The 20,960-nt window shown below is 33.8% G+C and overlaps 1 protein-coding gene across 10 annotated transcripts in view; it reads right to left on the reverse strand.

Moving 5' to 3' along the window:
- The window catches only part of Unc-115a (actin binding LIM protein Uncoordinated 115a), a 292,228-nt gene that overhangs the window by 59,870 nt on the left and 211,398 nt on the right, over positions 1-20,960 (reverse strand). For all 10 annotated transcript variants that reach the window (XR_014127844.1, XM_081734657.1, XM_081734656.1 and 7 more), the window contains 4 exons: positions 11,217-11,341; positions 7,031-7,157; positions 5,483-5,576; positions 2,217-2,307 (listed from right to left, as the gene is read on the reverse strand). Coding sequence is in view for 9 of the 10 variants with exons in the window: in XM_081734657.1 (XP_081590783.1) it covers positions 2,217-2,307; positions 5,483-5,576; positions 7,031-7,157; positions 11,217-11,341 (437 nt within the window). In the remaining variant the exon portion in view is untranslated. The remainder of the gene's footprint in view (positions 1-2,216; positions 2,308-5,482; positions 5,577-7,030; positions 7,158-11,216; positions 11,342-20,960) is intronic.

Consider the following 20,960-nt stretch of genomic DNA (forward strand, 5'->3'; position numbering starts at 1 on the left):
CCCTGTATAAAATTTCTTTTACATGATTGTTCGAAACTTAACTTATAAATCCTCATCCTAGCTAAAACTCTTCTGAAAGTTACAATTCTAGCAACCGAAAAATCAGCTTGTCAGGGTAAGATTTTTCACCTGCTTAGAATATTAATAATGAAAACAATAAAATAAATAACGGTACATTTATTGATGTATTTTTTGGAAATGCAGGAAAGTAAAAGTACAAGAAAAGTTGCAAAAAATAAAACTATTGTGAGAAAATCCGTTTATTAAACCAATGAGAAAGTAGAATCTAAACACCGGAGAAAAGAAGTGTTAATCATTTCACAAGTGATTTGCACAGGAGTACTAATAAGCATGCTAAATCGAAAGAAACAACTTGTTAAATAATTCAATATTCTCACAAAACTGTGACTTCCTACTGCTTCTACTTGTCAGGATTTCTTTTGGGGTAAAAGTAAAGGTCTGAAACAGAAGTAATCATTAGAAAGCACGAGAGAAAGAGAGCAATGTCTTTTTCTTTTCAAAGATTGCACCACGTGGAGTATTTCGAAACAACCTCCCTACGAAGGCTCAGAAGGGATGAATAATGTACGCTGTTTGTTGTAATCCTACCAGCATAAACTTTCGCAAAAGATTCGTGTGTTCACTTCTGGACTTCCAAATTATGCTAGGTACAGTAGAGTCCGAAAACTCGGCCTAATGTGGACCGAAGGGCGGCTAAGTTTGTGAGAATCCCGAGTTATGTGGAAAGGGGTTTAAAAAAAATAATAAAATAAAATAAAAAAAAAAAAAAATAAGTACGAGTGTTTCCTCAGAAAATAGAGTACTGTACTTGTATGTATTGCTTGCTTGAGAATACAACAGAGAATAAACTACCCAATTACCCTTAAACAAGGAAATGTACGTACTTCATCAAGGCATAGAGCCTTTACTATACACGAAAATGAAAATTAATGAATACACACTGTACAGTAATTTACCTGATAAGACAGAATTAGGGAAGAGGAGACACATGCACGCGGGCAACGATCCTGAACGGGTCTGTATGCGGGATTTTTTCGCCCTTCCAGGGTGTGGCCGAGTTATCCGAACTGCCGGGTTGTCAAGTGCCCAGTTTTAGGAACTCTACTGTATCCGTCTGGGAAATCTTACGCAATGGCTATGTCTGTATGTCGACAATTATCGGAGTAAAAATTACAATAGCTAGCAAGAAGCCCCCCCCCCCCCAAAAAAAAAAAACTTAAGAACATGTTTCACCCGTTATACCTGTTACCACTATATTATAACCGGAAGCTGTAGACTTACTACTTCCGGATTCGGCATCGAAAATAATAAAATGAAACATTTCAGTTTAACGTCCCAGGATTATCCTCTTTAGGCTCAGGGAGACGATGATTCAAGCAAGTGAACGATGATGGACGAATTTGTGGAATAAGAATGTGGGAGGAAACGAGAGTATCAGGGACACGATGTTGACCATCACAATCGGGGATCGAACCAGGGACCCCACGCACCCCTGAGCCACCGTGTACCCCAGGTTTCAGTACTGAACTTTCATAGTTTGGAAATCTCCTGTATTTCACACTGAAATGTAACCCGATTGCTGATTAATCGTATCAACTGTATGCCTGAGCATTCTGAGGAGGGCAATCCCGAATATCTTTCCTCTTCCCTTAACTCCACATGTAGGTGAAAAATTATTAGAGCGAAAGCCAATTTTGTGAAATGTAATATTTGAATTTAAGGAAGTACACTCATGTCCAAAATTATTGTCACATGTCCAGAAATATGTTGTAGGAATATAATTTGGTAACGAATTCGCCCGGTATTTCTTATAATGTTAGTATGTGTATAATCGGCAAAGACATGTATGTCTCAAATTTCATGTCAAAAGAGCAGTAAATAAGAATAAAATGAAAATAAAGCTTTCTTGTTTATTTAGCAACATTTTGTTTTACTCATTCTAATTTTCGTATTTATAATTCTTTTCCTATGAAATTTACCACAAATATACATTTCCCGATTATACACATAGTATCAGTACTAAAAGCACCCTGCAAAATCATTATCAAATTATATTCTTGCAAGAAGACAGTTATGCGACAATCATTTTGGACATGAGTGGACATGAATGACTTATGGTATGCTAATTCCCACACAAGAAACTGGATGGGAAACTTTAAGAAACAAATATTAGAAAAGAACTAACGAAAACCAACCTTGTAGATACATTTCCTCGCCATCCCCGAATGGATCTCCACACTTGGTACAGCGAGCGCAAGTAGGATGAAAGTGATGATTATCTCCAGCCTATAAAGAGAACAAAATGGCTTCAAGCTGTTTGATTTATTTTAAAAGTATATTTTATTAGCGTTGAACGAAAAAAAAAAAAAAATTGTCCAAAGAACTGACACATATCAATCGCATTAAGTAAATCAAAATGATATGCGTCAGTGTAAAAGTTCATGCGTAGTTATTGAGAAAATCGTAATGAATTCTTACGGCGTTAAAATGCATGTCATTGTTGCCAACCTGACGCAGTTAATAGTTTTTGTTCCGTTGGAAATTTTTTTTTTTTTTTTTTTTATTTAGTTATATATTTATTTAGTATAAGAAAATTATGAACAGATTAAGTAGTAGATTGATTTCTCCTCCTATCAATGACGCAGACACCACTTAAAATTACTCATAAAACAGGAAAGAAAGAACATTAGTCATACACTTAAAGATAATACATTTCGTCTAAAATACTATTTTCTAGGTACACCATTTTACAATTAGAAATTAAGTTCAAGCATAGGTGACGCCAGCAATTTTGTAATGTGAGTGAAGGCTAGGATGGGACAGCACAATCTAACATTGTTGCCAGAACACTCTGTACTATTGAGCCTTAAGATCTCAAAAATAATCCCTGTATAATAGCAAGTAAATTATGAGAGACTTAAGAAATCCCTCAAATATATCCGAACAGGAAACAATAACTATACAAAACAGAAAGGATTATTGTAGGAAATCTGAAAATCGAAGTTCAAGTGGGTGCAGCTGCACCCATAGTGGCGCCGCCTATGAGTTCAAGCTACAAGATGCAAGTCACTTTACTGTAAATCAAATAGCTTGAAAAGCAATTTTATCAATAAGGTACTTTTGCTTCTCCAAATTATTATAGCTTGTTTAACAAATCATGTTAAAACGTCGACTTTTCACTTACAGCTATCAACATTGTATCGACTTACATAAAGAAACTTATTTGATGAGGATAGGATATATGGAAAACCCCTACCAAATACCTTTCCTTACCTAAGTCTTGACAATGCCAACGATTATAAACTAGAAACAAAAATTCGATGTTTAATATGATTTGTTAACAATCTATTTATAATAATTTGGAGAAGTGAAATGAAAACCTTTTGACTTCACTGCAATTCACTTATTTTTATATTAAGTTTCCATTACAGCAAGTCCAACTTACAAAATAATTGCGTTTTAAATTTTCCTTATTCTTTGTATGACATACATGATACATTTCAGAATTCCACTCAAAATGTTTAGGGAATAAATCCTACAAAAATAAGAAAAATACGTCTACAAAAAACAAACTCAGTCTTTGAGCTACGAATCGCAAAGTGTGAGGATGCATATTTGAAGTCAACATATCACAATTTCTAACGACTTTGATGATGGAAGTGAAGTAGAAAAATCAAAAGTTTTTGCTTAGAATAGCCATTACTAACCTTTTCACACCGTTCGGATTGTAGTGGAAGGACTTTCAATCGTCATCTGTTTTCACTAACAGATTCTTAGTGACTTCCCATTTCCTTACGGTACTTTCCTTTCATAATGTTCCTAAATATTCTGAATAGGGGCATTACTCACTTTTCCAAATATAATGCAACCGTTAACTTGACCATTTGCCGAACTAGGACTTTGAAAACTTTTTCCATCCATATGCTTTTGATAGAAACGGCGTATTTACTTTTACTTTTTTTTTTCCTGAAAGTTACTGAATTTGAATTCCAGATGGCGGCCCATATGAACAAATGGGTCGTTTCCCTTATGAAAAGACGTAAATTCTAACAAATATTACGTCGGGAGATGATTTTACTGACGTAAAAAGTAATGTAGAAGATGAAAACTGTCAACAACAATCAATTTTTGTTTTTACTAAAAGAGAGAAAACAATGTTTAACACATATATGCATATGCAAGAAAGCCAGCTTTTTCGAAGAAGAAAAAAAAAACGTAAATTTTCGCTTTTCTGACATTTTACGACTTTCTTTTTCGAGTACGACTTTGGTTTCCCTGTAGTGGATTCTACAATTAAGGAAGTGAGTTTTACACATCCAGTATTTGTGAGTCCTATGTTCAGTTCGGGGTTGGTGTCTTGATTGTTTTCAAACTGGCACTGCATTTTTCCAGTGTACATTATACAACCACCATATCCCAAATGTCGTTTTGGTAGCCTAACTATCTTCTCACGTTCCTGGAAGTTATAAATCTTGATATATGCTTTACTGGTTGCCTAAATGCAATCTGGCAGTCAAGAAGTACCACAAACCAAGAAACAGATAGAATGCTCTTTACGTATAAATTTTTCCCTTATCTGTCCTTTGTTCGGGAACATTTTATCCTGAGCTTCAGAAAGTTTAGTTTACAAAATTCAAGCTATAAACGGCTATTTTGGGTATAATGGTTTAACATCATTATTCACAGAATTCCTTCCTTCTTTACTGGTATATCGTGTCAATTTTTGAAATAACAAATTTGTAGATAGTGTTTTAAATGTTCTCTCCCTCGCATTTAAGTGATCTCTAATAGCTCTATAACCAATTCGTTTGAACTAAAGTCCACTGATTTGCACTTTTTCTGTTCTTGAATTTTTGCAGAATTTTCTCTTCAGAATGCAGTAATTAAATGTTTTCTCGTGTTGTAATGGGAAAACGTACTGTTATCTTTGGACTGAACTTCAAATATTTAAAAAAGCTCAGAACTTCCCAAGCAAAAGAACCGCGAAAAAACCTTTAAAACAAGGAAAAATAGCAAGATCTTTTTCCAAGCCCTTGCTTCTTGTGGAAGTTACGACGACGTTTTCGATGTCTGTGATGACGCAGTTGTTCTTATGATTCCAACAATGAAAAATTGTAACAATGACACTGCATGAAAACTGACTAACAATGGAAATCAGGAAATTTCAAGCCACTATAAATTAAAAAAATACACAAGAAGTCACTAAACAAAAGGTGTGTGGAATTCCAGACGGGCCACGTTAGTTTATTAAACATGGCATTCTGGAACACAATGAGTAAAAAGATAGCGAATTCTTCATTTAAGTATTTTCAAAATGACATTGAAGCCAATAAAGCATCGAAGATTGAACTTAAGATCACACAAACACACGCAGTAACTGTAAAATGACCTCTGACTAAGTATAACTTCTAAACCACATTGTTATAGAAGTGATTATAGAAACAATGAAAGCAAAACTTACCTGCAACACTTTCCCTGATATGTAGCGGTTGCAGTACGCACATTTAACACCAAATTGCTTCTGGTAATCTTTCTCGCAGTATGGAATACCATCTCTGAAACATGGAATTTACACTAAATAAAGTACACACATGTATAAGACTGCAAATACACTTAGTTCATTCAAAGTTTCAGGTACCAGTAGCGAATACAAGATTTACTTTAAGTTGCGTGGTCTTTTCTGATTCATTCCCTTATATTTTACTAACTTTTGCTTCTGATAACTTTTCCGAATTTTTTTGACGTCAAATCTTTTTGATTTCTGTTATTCCTCTCTTTAACATTGAAATAACAGAAATCAAAAACAGATGCGGATCTTTTAAAACTGTTTGTCGTAGTCTATGAGTAAATCTAAGATCTACGTTCATACAAAAGAATGAAAGTAACATCCATAGAGAAGAGTGACGCTCAAAAGTTGAGCTTAAGAAATTAGTTTCCCCGAAGCAGCTCACAGAAGGAAAGGTGAAGAGGATATAAAATTATAAAAAGAACCATGCAACTTACGATTAAAATTTTCCTTATTTATAACAAGATTTCGTAAAGCATGAAATTCTAATTAATTAATTATTAAATAAATAAATAAATAAATAAACTTCCACTTTTCTCTCGCTAATTTGAATTAGAATGGTTTCATGTATAATGCAAACAAAAACAAAATCACAGAAGAAAAAAAGTATCGTTTTACCCAAGAAGTTAAAATTTGTACATACTTTTTGTGTAAAACGATACAAAAGAATTTTCGTTCAAATACTCACCCGGAATACACACAAGGAATAAAGAGGGTTTTGACTATAGAGTTATTAAAATAACCATTGGAGGTACACTCGCCGCCACTATCTATATGATTCCGGCTACTAGTACGTTGCCAATAGAACAGTCATTCGTTTCACAATTGTATGGCAAAAACAGGCACCTGCTCTTTGTTTCAATGTGTAAGCGATTATCAAGTGAAAATCCAAACAAGATTTTTGACAAGAACTCCCTTAAAAAATATCAATTATTTAAAAACTTAATATTACAAATGGATTAAAAGAGCATCATCATATTTTAAGAGTGAAAATCATGCAGCATTTTTCTTGTTTTTATAAATTTACTTGGACAGCTATTTGAAAGTGGAGTAAGAAAAGCTATGCACATAAACACTGAGTAAATACTTTCAGGCTTCTGATTGTACATCTCATACGATACACGTTGCTATCTGTATATTAAAATAGATTATTCAGATTTAATTTTTGTTGCGGAGTTAATTTTGGTAAAACGAAGAAATAACATATTTAATTGTGCCTAAGCGAAATATGTTAATATGTTATATCTACGCAAAATATGTTAATCTACAAATTAAAGAAAAGCCTGGCGGGTTTTTTCGGGCTGGGCCCACTTGGGCAAACCTTAATTAATATAAATGGTTTTCAGGAAACTGTAAAGTACATGGCCATTTAGAGTACAAAAATGGGACTGAATTAGAATTTAAAATTAGAACTTTTGTATTCAGATTCTTGGTCGTACTTACTTTCCCATATATTCTCCATGAAGTACTGATTCACATGTGCGGCACTTGAAGCACCATATGTGCCACTGTCTTTCAAGGGCAAATAGGGCTTGGCCTTCCTTCAATTCTTCCTTACAACCAGCGCATTCTGGAAAACATCAGTAAATTAATAGTGTGATCTCCACAGACTAAAAATTTATTATTTACCTAATAGTAGATCAGATTACACAGATTAGATCATAAAGGCTTTCACTATATAAAGCAGCTAGAAAATCTGTATAAATATCTCCATACTCTCTTTTGTTACATTATATATGAGTATATGGAGATATTTACTTATTTCAGGAAGCTAAGGAAATATACTTCGTAACGTAAGTATTCACTTCATATATAAATCCTGATATTCAATTACATCATATATCGGATTTACGTAATAAACTGCGTAACTAATTGAAAAGCGCGTTCTATTATAATAATCATATTTTGAAAGTACGAGGGTGTTTCAAAAAGTAATGCCTCCAAGTCCACTACTTGGCCAATATGACTGCAAACATTCTGAACTGTTTATCATTAATGCACTGATGTTTAAGCTATAGAATGTTACTTGTTCCACTTTCCTATCGCTTCTCGTTCCAGAATAATGGAGCAATCCATGGTAACCCGTAGTGATGTCCGGTTGAAAGAGCGGGCTGTCATTGAATTTCTGATTGCGGGCATTCAGATGTCTAACCTGACACCTCAAAGCGACTGAAGGCCAGATTAAGGATCTAAATTTAGGGATCACCTTAAGGGCCAACGCTACAGTTGTGACGCGTAGGTGGAAGCAGCAATTTGGCAATGGTATGGCCAGTAGCCACCACAATTCTTTGCCGACAGCATAAAACACCTTGTTTCGTATTGGCGCAAATGTGTTATTCGTAATGGGGAGTATGTTAAAAAATGATGTCACCATTTATAGCTAACATTGCAAACTTCCCACTGATATCTGTATTGGTGCTATCTATCAAACACAAATAATGGTATCACTTTGGAGGCATTACTTTCTGAATCACCCTCATATTTGCATTTTATAATAAATGTTTCTTCTTTCTTTGCTTTATAAACTATCCTATATCAGACGAATATGTCAACTATGTCAAAGTTCCTCGTAAAGGTTACTTTACTTATATAAAAAAAAAAGTGAGAATGATAATGAAGATCACCAGAATTGTAAAAAGAGCCAGATAGTGTCTGAGGCTTTGAATTAATCCGTTAAAAAAAATTACACATTAAACAAATGATTAATTTTTAACTTATTCAATTAAATTTTTAAAGGAATAATCTTTAATTGATAATAGTTCTAACAATTATGACGTTTAATTTCTTTCTAAGAAACCATGTGAAATGAATATCTAGGATCTTTATGATATTTTAATTTTATTGTTTATAAATTGTAATTTTTTCCCCTAAAAGAGTAATTTTTTTAAATAGGAGACTAATTTTCCCACGACCGTAACTTTATCCATTACACTCTACATTAACATTCACAACTTACGACAAAATTTCATTGCATAGTATTGAAAAATATCATCATTCATAATCTTAATCAATTAAATTTGAAATAAGTTTTGATTTTAACGGTTACTTTTCCTTTATATTTTTTTTTTAATTAATTAGCTACATTTTCAAATTCCTTTTTAATTTTATTTATTTATTTATTTATTTTAAATTAGACCGAAGCTCCTCTCTTCTCGATTTAGACATTTGTTTACCCGGACACTCCTCCGAGATGGATGAATTATTCTTCAGTCTTCATCCCGGCGAAATTAAAATACCGCTAATTTTACAGTAATTATGTGATATCTTCAAATAGATAAAAGATAATCGAAATGTGGAACAAGAGCGCCCTAGACAATATTATTTTACATGAGAAACCGTTATCACGACTCACTTATCTGCTTTTGATTTCGAGCCATTTTGAAAATCGGCATTTATTTTCGCGTTTCTAAACGGCTGAAAACGAAAAGTTACTAGGTAACTTGTGGTAACGGTACCTCATGCACAATAATATTGTCTAGGGCGCTCTTGTTCCATATTTCAATTATCTTTTATCTATTTGAAGATATCACATAATTACTGTAAAATTAGCGGTATTTTAATTTCGCCGGGATGAAGACACTTCAGTGAATTTGACACGGTGATTCGAGAGAGCACGCTGAGTGTCGTATGGGGTAGCATGTCCGGATCGGACATACCATTGAGGAATAATCACCAAAATACGAGATGTCCATAAACTTAACATTGTAAAAGCATTTGGCTCGCGAATTCTCATAGTAAACAACGAGAAAATAGAATTTTCGGCATTAGAAATACGGCGAAGCCCTTTTCGTTTTGTTCTGCGAACACAATTTTTTAAAGCTATTATACTTTTCGCTGATTTGTCAAATTCAACTATTTGCATGTCGTGTTCGTTCAGGAAAACAATGGACTAAAAATTCTATAAATAAAAGTCGATCGCTTTCCTCCAAATTTGCAATTAATGAATACCTAGTTTAATCTGTGAGTTATTTATTTATTTTCTTTTATTATTAATTTTAACAAGTATTCGAAAATACATAAATTTCGGTACCCAATAATTATGAGATGATAAACTGAGCATCCAGATTTCTGGTTTGTAAGAGAAGATTTGAAAACATTTATTATTTTATTATAACAGTATTTTCTAGAAACTATCATTTTACGTTTATTATAATAGTATTATGGCTTACTTTCTATATACATTCTGTCAAGAAAGTACCGGGAACTCTACATTTACAAAGCCCAATGAAACGGAGCGTCGAAATTATTCTTGTCGCTACGTTAGCACAACTGTCCTCTATGCTCACGCAGAGGTTGAGCGCCATCTGTCAGTTTGTTTACAGTGCTCCATTTGCCAATTCATTGCAAGCGTGTGTGGACAATTCTTACAATGGATAAAATTATCCAACAAAGAATCTGTTTGAAAGTTTGCATTGTAAATGGAATTTTTTCGTGTGCCGAAGAGCTGAAAATTTTACCTAAGGGTTACGGTGAATCGACTTTATCAAAAAAATATGTGCGTATGAGTGGTACAGTGCATTCAAAGGCGGTCGAGAGGTGGTGGAAAATTTGCCTCGCTCTGGTCGACCATCAACGTCTTCAACTGAACTTAACATCGCTAAAGTAAAGGAAATGATGACATAATCGTCGTTTAAGACTGAGAGAAATAGCCGCTGAAATGTGTGTCTCACCAATCAACTCGTACCATTTTAAACGATTGTTTGGGCATGACTCGACTAGTGCCGACGCAACATCTCACAAGGCTATCATTGTGAACAAATTTCTGGCCAAAAACTCAAACACACTGTCTTGAACAACCACCGCATCCCCCTGATCTGGCTCCGGCCGACTTTTTTTTTCTTTTCCCAAAACTCAAATTGCCACTTCGAGGCACCTGTTTTTAGTCGATAGAAGACTTATCAAAGAGAATTCGCGGCTAGTACTGAAGTCGATTCCGAAAAATGCGCTTCAAAAATGTTTTGGTGGTTGGATTATTCGTTGGCATAAGTGTATTATTTCGGAAAGGGCCTACTTTGAAGGTGATACAATAAATTTTGATGAATAATGCATATTTAGTGCTTTATTGACCAATTTCCGGTACTTTCTTGACAGAATGCATTCTTGATTGTCTTTACTTTTTAAGTGGGGATAAGTTTAGAGAAGAGCCTTATTAACGTGGACTAAATTTAAGAGAAACATGACTTCACATAAACATTTTCAAGTCATTAATATTTAAAGATTTTTCCTATATATTTATTTATTTATTTATTGAACAAACTCCCAGATACAGCATAATTGTGCCATTTTACACAGGGAAATGTCAACAAGCGGGAAAAAAAGAAAAAGAATTAAAAAATAAACAACAACAACAATAACATCAATAGTATTAACAAAGAGTGCACAAGTAATATTATTTAGCCAGCACGCGTTTTATTGCTCTTTCAAACACCGTGTAGCTCGAAAAAATGTCCACCTCACTTGTATCAAACACTATTTTCTTTAATTCTTGAAATTATATTCAATCTTCATTTACTTTACATCGTAAACACGTAGATCCTACGCAAAAGACAGATCAACACTTTTTCATTAAAAACCGATCTGAGCAAACTGATAAGGAATGGAAGCAAGATTTGAAGCAGCTATTTATTACCTGGTGCATTTCCAGAAGGACTGGCCTGTGGAGACCGGGAGTCTACAATAGGTATCTGCACGCATTTTTGACACAACACTTCCTTCCCGGTGTAGGTCACGCGTTCTCCCGTTGGGAAAGGCTGCCTATTCATTACAAAGAAAGAAAAGCAATCATTAACAAATTAATACATAACGATTTCATACATGTTAATTACATCGCACTCGCAATTCCTAAATATCAAATTCATTCATCTTGATCAGATTATGTATAAGTGATATTTCGTACTCAAAGTGCAGAATTGTCGTTGCACTTTCCACTCGTATATTCTGCAAGGACTCCGTTTCAAATCTACATGAAGTTCATCTTCATGCTTTCGAAGGAACAAAGGGTAAAAAAAAAAAAAAAAAAAAAATTACAATTACACGGAAAAACTGCATGATTGCTCTCACCGCGAAGTCATTTCACACAAGTATATTTCTACAGACACTTCATCTTCCTGTTTCCTTTATGCTACTGCAATATCCTCCGTAACTACAGGCAGAAACCGTAGTATAAATGTATCGATAAACAAACAAGGTATTACCTTCCTCATCCTGGAGTTAATCATTGTCTACCCATGGGTAAGAAAAGATTTCGGTAAAGAGTGGATTATGACAATACCCTGAAAACATCACATTGGTAAACACACAATTTAAGATGTGTATTTAGCGCAGTAGCAACAAATTTTTATTTGATACTAACAAATGTCCCCATATATTAATGCTAGCAATAGATCTTCCTTCTGCATCTTTCACATAAATTTTAGTCTAAATTCGAAGACTTTCACGAAATTCGAACACCTCTATGAGAATCTTAGTGAACTATTCTCATTCTTTTCTTTCTTTCATTTTAGATCAAACATTTAAAAGTGTAGAAAAACACGTATTTAATAATTTTAATTCAAAAGTCGAAACAATACATTTCATGTTTCTAACCATACAGGATTCCTAGATATGGAAATCTTATTGCATATTTGGGACTAATTGCAACCTCCAACCTTCTCTCTGCATCTCTTTTCTTCCCTTCTAGAAACAACAGAACATACATAACACACAGAAACACTTGTTTAGTTATTGTAAATGGGAAGACTAAATACCGAATTTCATGTCGCTAACTTACGAATTCCGAGAAAAGTACGTAATAGTAATCGTAATCCTCAATTTTTCCCTTCCACGTCGAAATTGCAAAAATCTTTCCTTGTATCACAAATCTTATTGTTTTGTCCAAATTTCAAGTTTGCAGCTTGAACAGATTGTCCTCGGCACTGATTAGTCAGTCACGATTTCTTATTTTATATATGTACAGAATTATGAACATCAACTGATACTTCATTCTCCCTCTTCAGAGATAAACTTCCGTATTACAAGAACATTAAAATCAAATTATAAAAGTGATGGACAGCTAACAGACAACATTCAATTATGAACGAAGAATATCATTGTTTTGCGGAAAGGGAAAAAACACTAACTCCTCCTCTTTCAACTTTATTAAATAAAGTTTACAACTATTCCACAGTATAAAGGTCAAAAACTACCTGAACACACGAACAATGTGGTTAGAGGAATACAATTATATTTAAGAGCCTGACTTACTAAAAATAATAGAAAAATTTACCATTTTTCTTTTGCTTGTTTTTCATAAGTAAAAGAGATAATGAGATGCAACTTACCACAATCATAGAGAATGTTACTCTACAACAGAAAATACGAACCTGAAGAATTTTCAGTGTTGCCACAATAACATTTCCCCCCAAATCATGTTGTTTTGGAATCCTGTGAACTACTTTTTAAATAACAATATTATTTAATTTTAATAACTGTATGTTAAAACTATTTTGTTTATTACAAACTAAATACAACTATTATTTAAAAAGTTGTTCACGTGATACCAAGACAACACGATATGTAATCAAATGCAATTGAGTTCGTTCCTCTAGTCGCTGCCTTAACTTAGATTTTGGGGGAAATGTAACTCTGGCAACACTGTACATTGAACGGATGGCAACACTGAAGATTCTTCAGGTTCATATTTTCTGTTGTAGAATAGCATTATCTATGATTGCGGCAAGTTGCATTTCATTATCTCCTTTCATTTATGGAAAACAAGGAAAAGAAAAATGGAAAATTTTGTATTATTTTTAGTATGTCAGGCTCTTAACTATCCTTTAAAAAAAAAAATCGCTAACTATTCAGTATTTTGCTTCACGTGTTATTTACAAGTACAACTGATGAAAGACTCCTCTCCAAGTTAAGCACTGTTGACTTATTTTTTCTGTGAACAGCACTTGTAAACGAAAACAACCAGTTTCACCTCATCTTCATCCAACACAACTTTCTCATATTCATTAACTTTTATCAACTATTAATTTAAAGAAATCTTAATGGACATAAAAGTTACATTAATATTAAAAGAGCAAAATGAGAAGTGTATACAAGTTATTAAATATTTAACTCAATTGTTTTCAGAAACAATGCGAAATGAACTTTTACTTTTGATAGAGGAAGTCATTAAAACAATAGAAGCTGCTCATCTCTAGATACTGTATTTTTTAATTATTATTATTATAATAATCTCCACATTTTGATTTATTTTCTACTGTAAAAATGTTGTCACATTAACATAATCCTTTTTTTTTTTTTATGTATCAACATATTTTAGTTCGAGGTGAAACAAAAATCAGTAAATATATTTTACTCCCAATTTGATTTCCAGAGAACTGATCAACGACGTTTAATGCTTGAGGAAACAGTAATTGGCATTAATAGATCTGAATCAACGTTTATTTGCAGAATGTAAGAAATAAATCTTTAGCATTCCCCCTTTTCTCTCTTGAAAGCTAAAGGACAAGCGAAAAATACATTCAAGGGAATAATGATCAAATAATTTGCGAATTGAAGAAGATGGGAACAAACGACAAAAAACTCGACAAGAATTTTAGGAATGATATTAAAAAAAAAAAAAATGCATCAGAAGATTGCGATCTTGGTCAATAATTAGTTTTTAGATCAGGGGTCACAAAATTTTGAACGGTCTCTAAATCGAATTTTCGTATTTTTTTTGAGGAATAAGCACACCATACTGAGTGAAGTGATAGTTTGGGTTTGGTTACATACATATAGTTCTCCAGATATACGACCACCAAGAAAATTTTTGATGGAACGAAATGTATTGGATCTTCCATCAGGGACCACAAAATATTTGAAGGACCACTAAATCGAATGTTCGTATTTTTTACGGAATAAGCACATCATACTGAATTAAATGATAATCTGGGGTTGGCTACACAATATGTAGTTCTCCAGATACAAGGCTTACACGAAAAATTTTTGACTGAAATACATTAGATCTTTTGATCCAAAAATGGAGAAACTCTAAGGATAGCTATGCACATAATACAATCCACTCACTTCTATGATCAAACCACGAACCCCAGAAAAGACCATTCTACCACTTAGCCACCGATACTCCTCATCCATTTTTTTGTCACTCTTTTTCTTTCTTGTTTAAATTTAACTTAATTTTTGGCTATATACAGTAAGTTATAGGAAATTATCGTACATGAATTATCATGATGATGAAACGAAAGATGATGAAACAAAAGATTAATTTGTATTCATTCAGGCATACTCATACATACACCTATAGCCATAAACAATCGTTGGACTTCTATCGCCTGACACTTCTCTGTTATGCTTGGGCTTACTTTTATTATTGTTTCACGTGGATCTGTGATGGGCACACAAAATCTATATGTTTTCTCGAGATTCTTTTACATTAACACATCACTAATAATTTCATCTTGTATTTACGATAATATGTTTCAAGGTGGAAGAATCTTCAAACCTCTCTCCTCAACCGAAATACTGGCTTCCTCAATTCTGATTTCACATTTATCCCTCAACATCACCCTCCTGAATGAACAGCGTGCTAATACACCAGAATGATGAAATTGATTTAATTTCAATTTATTATGAAATTTCATAATTATTACGCTTTTGCTTTTTAAAAAAACTGTTAATTCAACAGAAAACGAGAAATTCATTTTCAAGGATTCTCACAAAGTTTTCACTGAGATAAGACGAGACCTCGAAACTGATTACCTTGAAGATAACATACTATGTTGCTGTCAACATCCACGAGTAACTAGAAAGTTCTACTGCAATCCGGAAGAAACACACGATAATTAACGATGACTCCAGAAATCGCGAAGAGAACTTCTGCAGACGACGAAACGTTGTAAAACTTCACAAAAACTATCCCACTGAATCTCTTCATCGAATGGCAAACAACCGAATGCGACGAGAACACAGAAAAAGGTTTGAACATACGTAAAAGCAGAATCACTAAATCCTCTTGAATTAATGAATGACCTTTACTTTGTCATATGTACTTCATTTAGTGTACTTACTGTGACAATGTTTACGTAAGCTACCATACACGTTATTTTAACATTTGTCCTTCCATATGACAAGGCAAATACAACAAAATGAACATGCTCAACTAAACAAGGACTTTAAGCTGTTTCAGTACACTCATAGTTTAATATTTGAAAATACCAAACAGCAAAATTTGAAGTAAACAGCAGTCTAGAATTTTGAGAGTTGAATGAAACAAAATGGTCAGTGTTTTTGCCTGTAATCGAACCAGAGATAAAGCGATCCACCACTGAAGATCTCTGGCCTGCTGCTCAGAAATATTGTATAGAAAGATATGTTTCCCATTGTAATATTACATTTTGCTTTACATTTACTTTGAGAGAAAGAACGTGGAAAGGACAGGAATCTTACTTTTAATATGATCCTTAATTTAAATTACAAGGCCTAAGATTTACTTTATTAAGCATACGGGGTGTTTCAAAACAACACTGACAACGTTTGGGAGGTGATTTCTGACACCAAGATAAGACAAAAAGTATAGATCAAGCTGGGTGTACAAATACTTCGTTTCGGAGTTATAGGCTGCCGAAAACATGAAATTAAAAAAAAACTTTAAAGGTCCATAGCTCCAAAACTATGAGGTCTGCCGTAGTCGGGTCAAGACTTCACTTAGGAATTAACATGTGCGCTATCCAAAAATACATATTTCAGAAGCTAAAGGAACTCACGCAACAATTTTTATAGAGGGAGTTTGGCTACGGGTATATAATTTGAAGTACTCACCAACTACTACTATTAATTGTTGCGGAAGTACCACAGGATTCTGAAACATGGACTTGTGGATAGTGCACATGTTAGTTCCTAGGTAAAGTCTTGACCCGACTACGGTAGGTCCATGATTTTGCAGCTATAGACCTTTAAAGTTCATTTCTTAATATTTTCGGCTGCCTGTAACTCCGAAAGGAAGCATTTGTGCATCCTGTTTGGTCTATACTTTTTGTCTTATCTTGGTGTCAGAAATCACCTCCCAAACGTTGTCGGTGTTGTTTTGAAACACCCTGTATAACAACTAGTAAGTACGGTTTTACACACGAAGAGCAACCTAATACTCTGAGTTCAGACGATAACAATCGAAGTAGACTGTGATTTTCTCTAGTTCAGTCAAAGACTTTCGGTACGAGAAAACAATTACCTCTATCATTCCCAATGATACTGACAATTCAAAAAGTACAAATGCTATGTTAATAACTTAGAGCACATCTGAATTTAAAAACCACTTCCACGGTGTCGTAGTCAACAAAGCGCTGCGAGGGATCAGATAGTGCATGGTCAAATGTATGAAGTATGGACAGTGCATCTATCATTAGAATTTCTGCCTCCCTCGAGCAGGGTTTACACTTCTCAACATAGGCGGCGCCAGGATTTTGGTAATGTGGGTGCAGGCTAGGATGGGACAACACACCCTAACATTGTTGCCAGAATGCTCTGCACTATTGAGCCTTAAGCTCTCAAAAATAATCCCTACCTTTTACTCTTAAAAAAAAAAAAAAAAAAAAGCACAGTATAATAGCAAGGACTTATGAGTAGACTTCGGATTTTTGCATATTTGCATGTTTTATTCCTGATGTGATATTGATATGCTCTTTAAACAGAAATTCATTTGGGCTGTTTTGGGGTAAAATAGCAGAGTTTTATAGTGCATATATTTGCATATTTCGGAGGTTAGTGCATGTTTATATCGTTCCTGCATATAAATGCATATTTAAAGGAACGACCAAATTGATAATTTTTAACGACCAACAACTTTCCTTAAAAATGGAATTTCAAGTTTCTAATATAGACTCAAGTTCTTTAAGTGGTTCATTGTTGTCGGTTTAGAATAGCTTCCAAAATCTGTGAAAGAAAAGTAAGAAAAGGGTGAGTGATTCATCCTCCACAGAATTTATTCTTGATGGTACAAAAATGTTCAAAAATTCGTCACAATTCTGAGCTAATTAAAGTTCAAATTTGAAGATGAGCCGTACAGATGATCGAAGTAGCAGAAATTTTGAAATGGTCCTCCCTCGTTTACTTGAATGGTACAAATTTTTTCTTGGGTGGACAAAAATTGGAAAAAATTTTGAGCAAGTTAAAATTCGAATTAAGATGTCGCACTACAGGTGATCGAAGTGGCCAACATTTTGAAACAATCCTCCTTTGTTGATTTGAATGGCAGATTTTTTTGATGGTACAAATGTGTATGGAAATTAGACAAAATTCCAATTCTAATCCAAAATTCTGAGCTAATTAAAATTCGAATTCGAAGATGTCGCATTACAGGTAATCGAAGTGGCTAATTTTTGAAATGATTCTCCCTCATTTATTTTAATGTTACAAAATGTTTGTTGCTAGTACTTTAATGCACAGAAATTGAACGAAATTGTAAACTTGTTAAAATTCGAATTTAGAGACGTCGCACTGCAGGTGATCGATCTGGCCAAATTTTGAAATGGTCCTCCCTCGTTTATTTGAATAGCACAAAAGCTGCTTTTGGTTGGACAAAGATGGACAAAATTCTGAGCTAGTTAAAATTAGAATTTGAAGATGTTGCACAACAGGTGATCGAAGTGGCCAAAATTTTTAAATCGCTCTCCCTCGTTTATTTGAATGGTACAATTTTTTTTTTTTTTTTTTGGCTGAACAACAATGGACAAAATTGGACAAAATGCTGAGCCAGTTAAAATTTGAATTTGAAGATGTCGCCCTACAGGTGATCGAGGTGGCCAAATTTTAAAATGGCACTTCTTAGTTTATTTGAATGGTACAAAATGTTTTCTTGGGTGGACAAAAATGGACAAAAAATTGACAAAATGCTGAGCTAGTTAAAATTCGGATTTGAAGACGTCACACTTCAGATGATCGAGGTGGCATATTTTGAAATGGTCCTCCCTCGTTTATTTGAATGGTACAGAGCTTTTTGGGTGGACAAAAATTGGACAAAATTCTGACCTACTGTAGTTAAAATTCAAATTTGAAGATGTTGCCCTACAGGTGATCGAAGCGACAAAGCTCACTTGGCGCGAGTTGGGATCAAACCAGAGACCCCATGCACCAGAGGTGAACACTCTACCACTGAGCCACCGTGGCTCCTTTTGTTAATTTGAATGGTACATATTTTTTTCTTGGGTGGACAAAAATTGGACAAACATGTCACACTACAACTAAATGGGCCCGAAAAATCTAGAAGTTATCTTCAGAAACAATGGATTGAAGTTGAGAGACATTAACAATTGAAGAAGAAAATGTATTTTACAAAGTATATGTTAACAAGTAATATTTTCAAAGTAAGTAAGCTTGTTTAAAGAAAAGGACATTTCTATTTCTCACAACAGCAGAAGCTCAAACTTCAGAAGCGCTTAATTTTTTGGCCGCCTTATACTCTCATAGCAGTTTCAAGTCTGATAAGGGGTCTATACAACTATGAAACAACCCAGATTTGGCTTTTTTGATACTCGGCAGAGTTCATTCCAAACAAACCGTTCAAGACTGTATTTCGGGAAGAAATGAACAACCCTTTTGAAAATGAGCTCTACAATTAATTAAAATATTTGCTTTATAAAATCTAAAACTTGTTACAGCAGTTACTTTCTGAGTAAGTTCTCAAGTTTTCCTTTAAGGAGTTTAGGAGACTATTAAAATAAAAGCTTGTGTTGCTTTGATACACCTCGGTCTCTCGAAACGTATCAATAACTTTAGCTTCTTCACATTTATGTTCCATGCCTCGCTCAAATCACTTTATTCCATTTAAAGTATCAATATTATACATTGTAAATTATTGCTGTTTGAAACGGACAATGTTACGCTAGAAGAAAATATTGGATGCAATATTGGATTTACACATAATTGGCTACAGAAAGTAATTTCAAGTGATTTATTTTCCTTTAAACAATAACAAGCTTTTCGAATACAGGCTTTTAATACAGTAAAAACTGCCTTCAAGAGGCCCCGTATTAAACGGAAATTTATTTAAATGGAAATATTTCATGCTCCCATGAATTTAAAGGTAAAAAAATAATGGCTATATTATCTTGATTAGACGGAACCTGTGTTGCGAACAACCGATGTTAAAATATACTTTTTAACATAAATTTTCAATTTCTCTAATGCAGCGTTTAGAAAAATTTTAGACATTTCTGTGAGAAGTTAGGTATATGGACTACGTTGTCTGTAAAGGTCTTCGTTTACTTGTTACCCTACACATTTAACCTTTAGTCCACCGCCAAGTAAGCCCCTTAATACCGTGCAAGTTTTTGAACGTAGTGCAATAGATGGTCTAGATACATGGAACAAGAATCATAATATACACAATAGATCAAAAGGGAGACTAAAGTTGAGGGAGGAGCGCTGAAAAGAGCATATCATCTACTTTTTGTCTTGACTTTTGAAGCCGTATGTAGTTTTTTTTTTTGTTCACTGTAAGTTTTATGTGTATTAATTCGTAGTATAAATAAATATTGTAATTGAATACGGTAGGCCTATGTACAAGATTTTATTTTCTCACTACGTCCATTACATGTATGCATCTTATTTATTTTTCTCATAGATCTATCTTCCTTAACTTAAAAACCTTTAACAGAAATTTTTGCGAGTCCTGTTCAATTTCACTAGGCAGGTTTTATTATGTGCTTATACCAGAAATGTTTATTTGCTTCTCTGAGTATATTTATTCTTTATTCACAGATACTTGGCGTATTCTTTTTTATTTGTAAATTTATATATATACTTTATGTACATTAACTGGATGTATTTTGATTTTCACATACTGACTGTGAGCTGTTTGAACTCAAAGAAACCAAATGTATTCAAGAAGCCTTGGACGCTTGCGGAGCTAAAAACATTAAAACCGACCTTGCATTTATCAATTTCAGTTCAATTACAAAGATCATAACGAGATTAGAAGAGCGATGATTAGAACTTTGTAGTGCATTTGAGCTGTTTGATTCAATAACGAAACAGACACCACCAAGACCAATCGGACAAGCATTTCTTTGAAACGCCCAATCAATAGACGCGAAAAATCCTGGCATAAAATTCTTATCTAGTCTAAATAAAGTGTTCCTGGGAACAACGACGCACGAATTTCAGATTTATCGGCAAGTAACATTGCTTCTTTGAAATACTGTCTCTTAACGACCCGTGACACGGAAGGAATATTTTCAATGTACAGTAATGTTTTGACTGATAAATGCCGGTTTTTGCCAGAAAACAGTGAAAATTACGCAGTTGTGTATTGTAGCATGAATGCATCATAGTTATGTACCAAGTATATGTAGTTCAAGTAATACAACTTTTTTCCTTAAAGTAATAA

This window comes from Thermobia domestica, chromosome 12 (genome assembly GCF_964235325.1).
Source record: "Thermobia domestica chromosome 12, izTheDome1.hap1.1, whole genome shotgun sequence".
NCBI lineage: Eukaryota > Metazoa > Arthropoda > Insecta > Zygentoma > Lepismatidae > Thermobia > Thermobia domestica.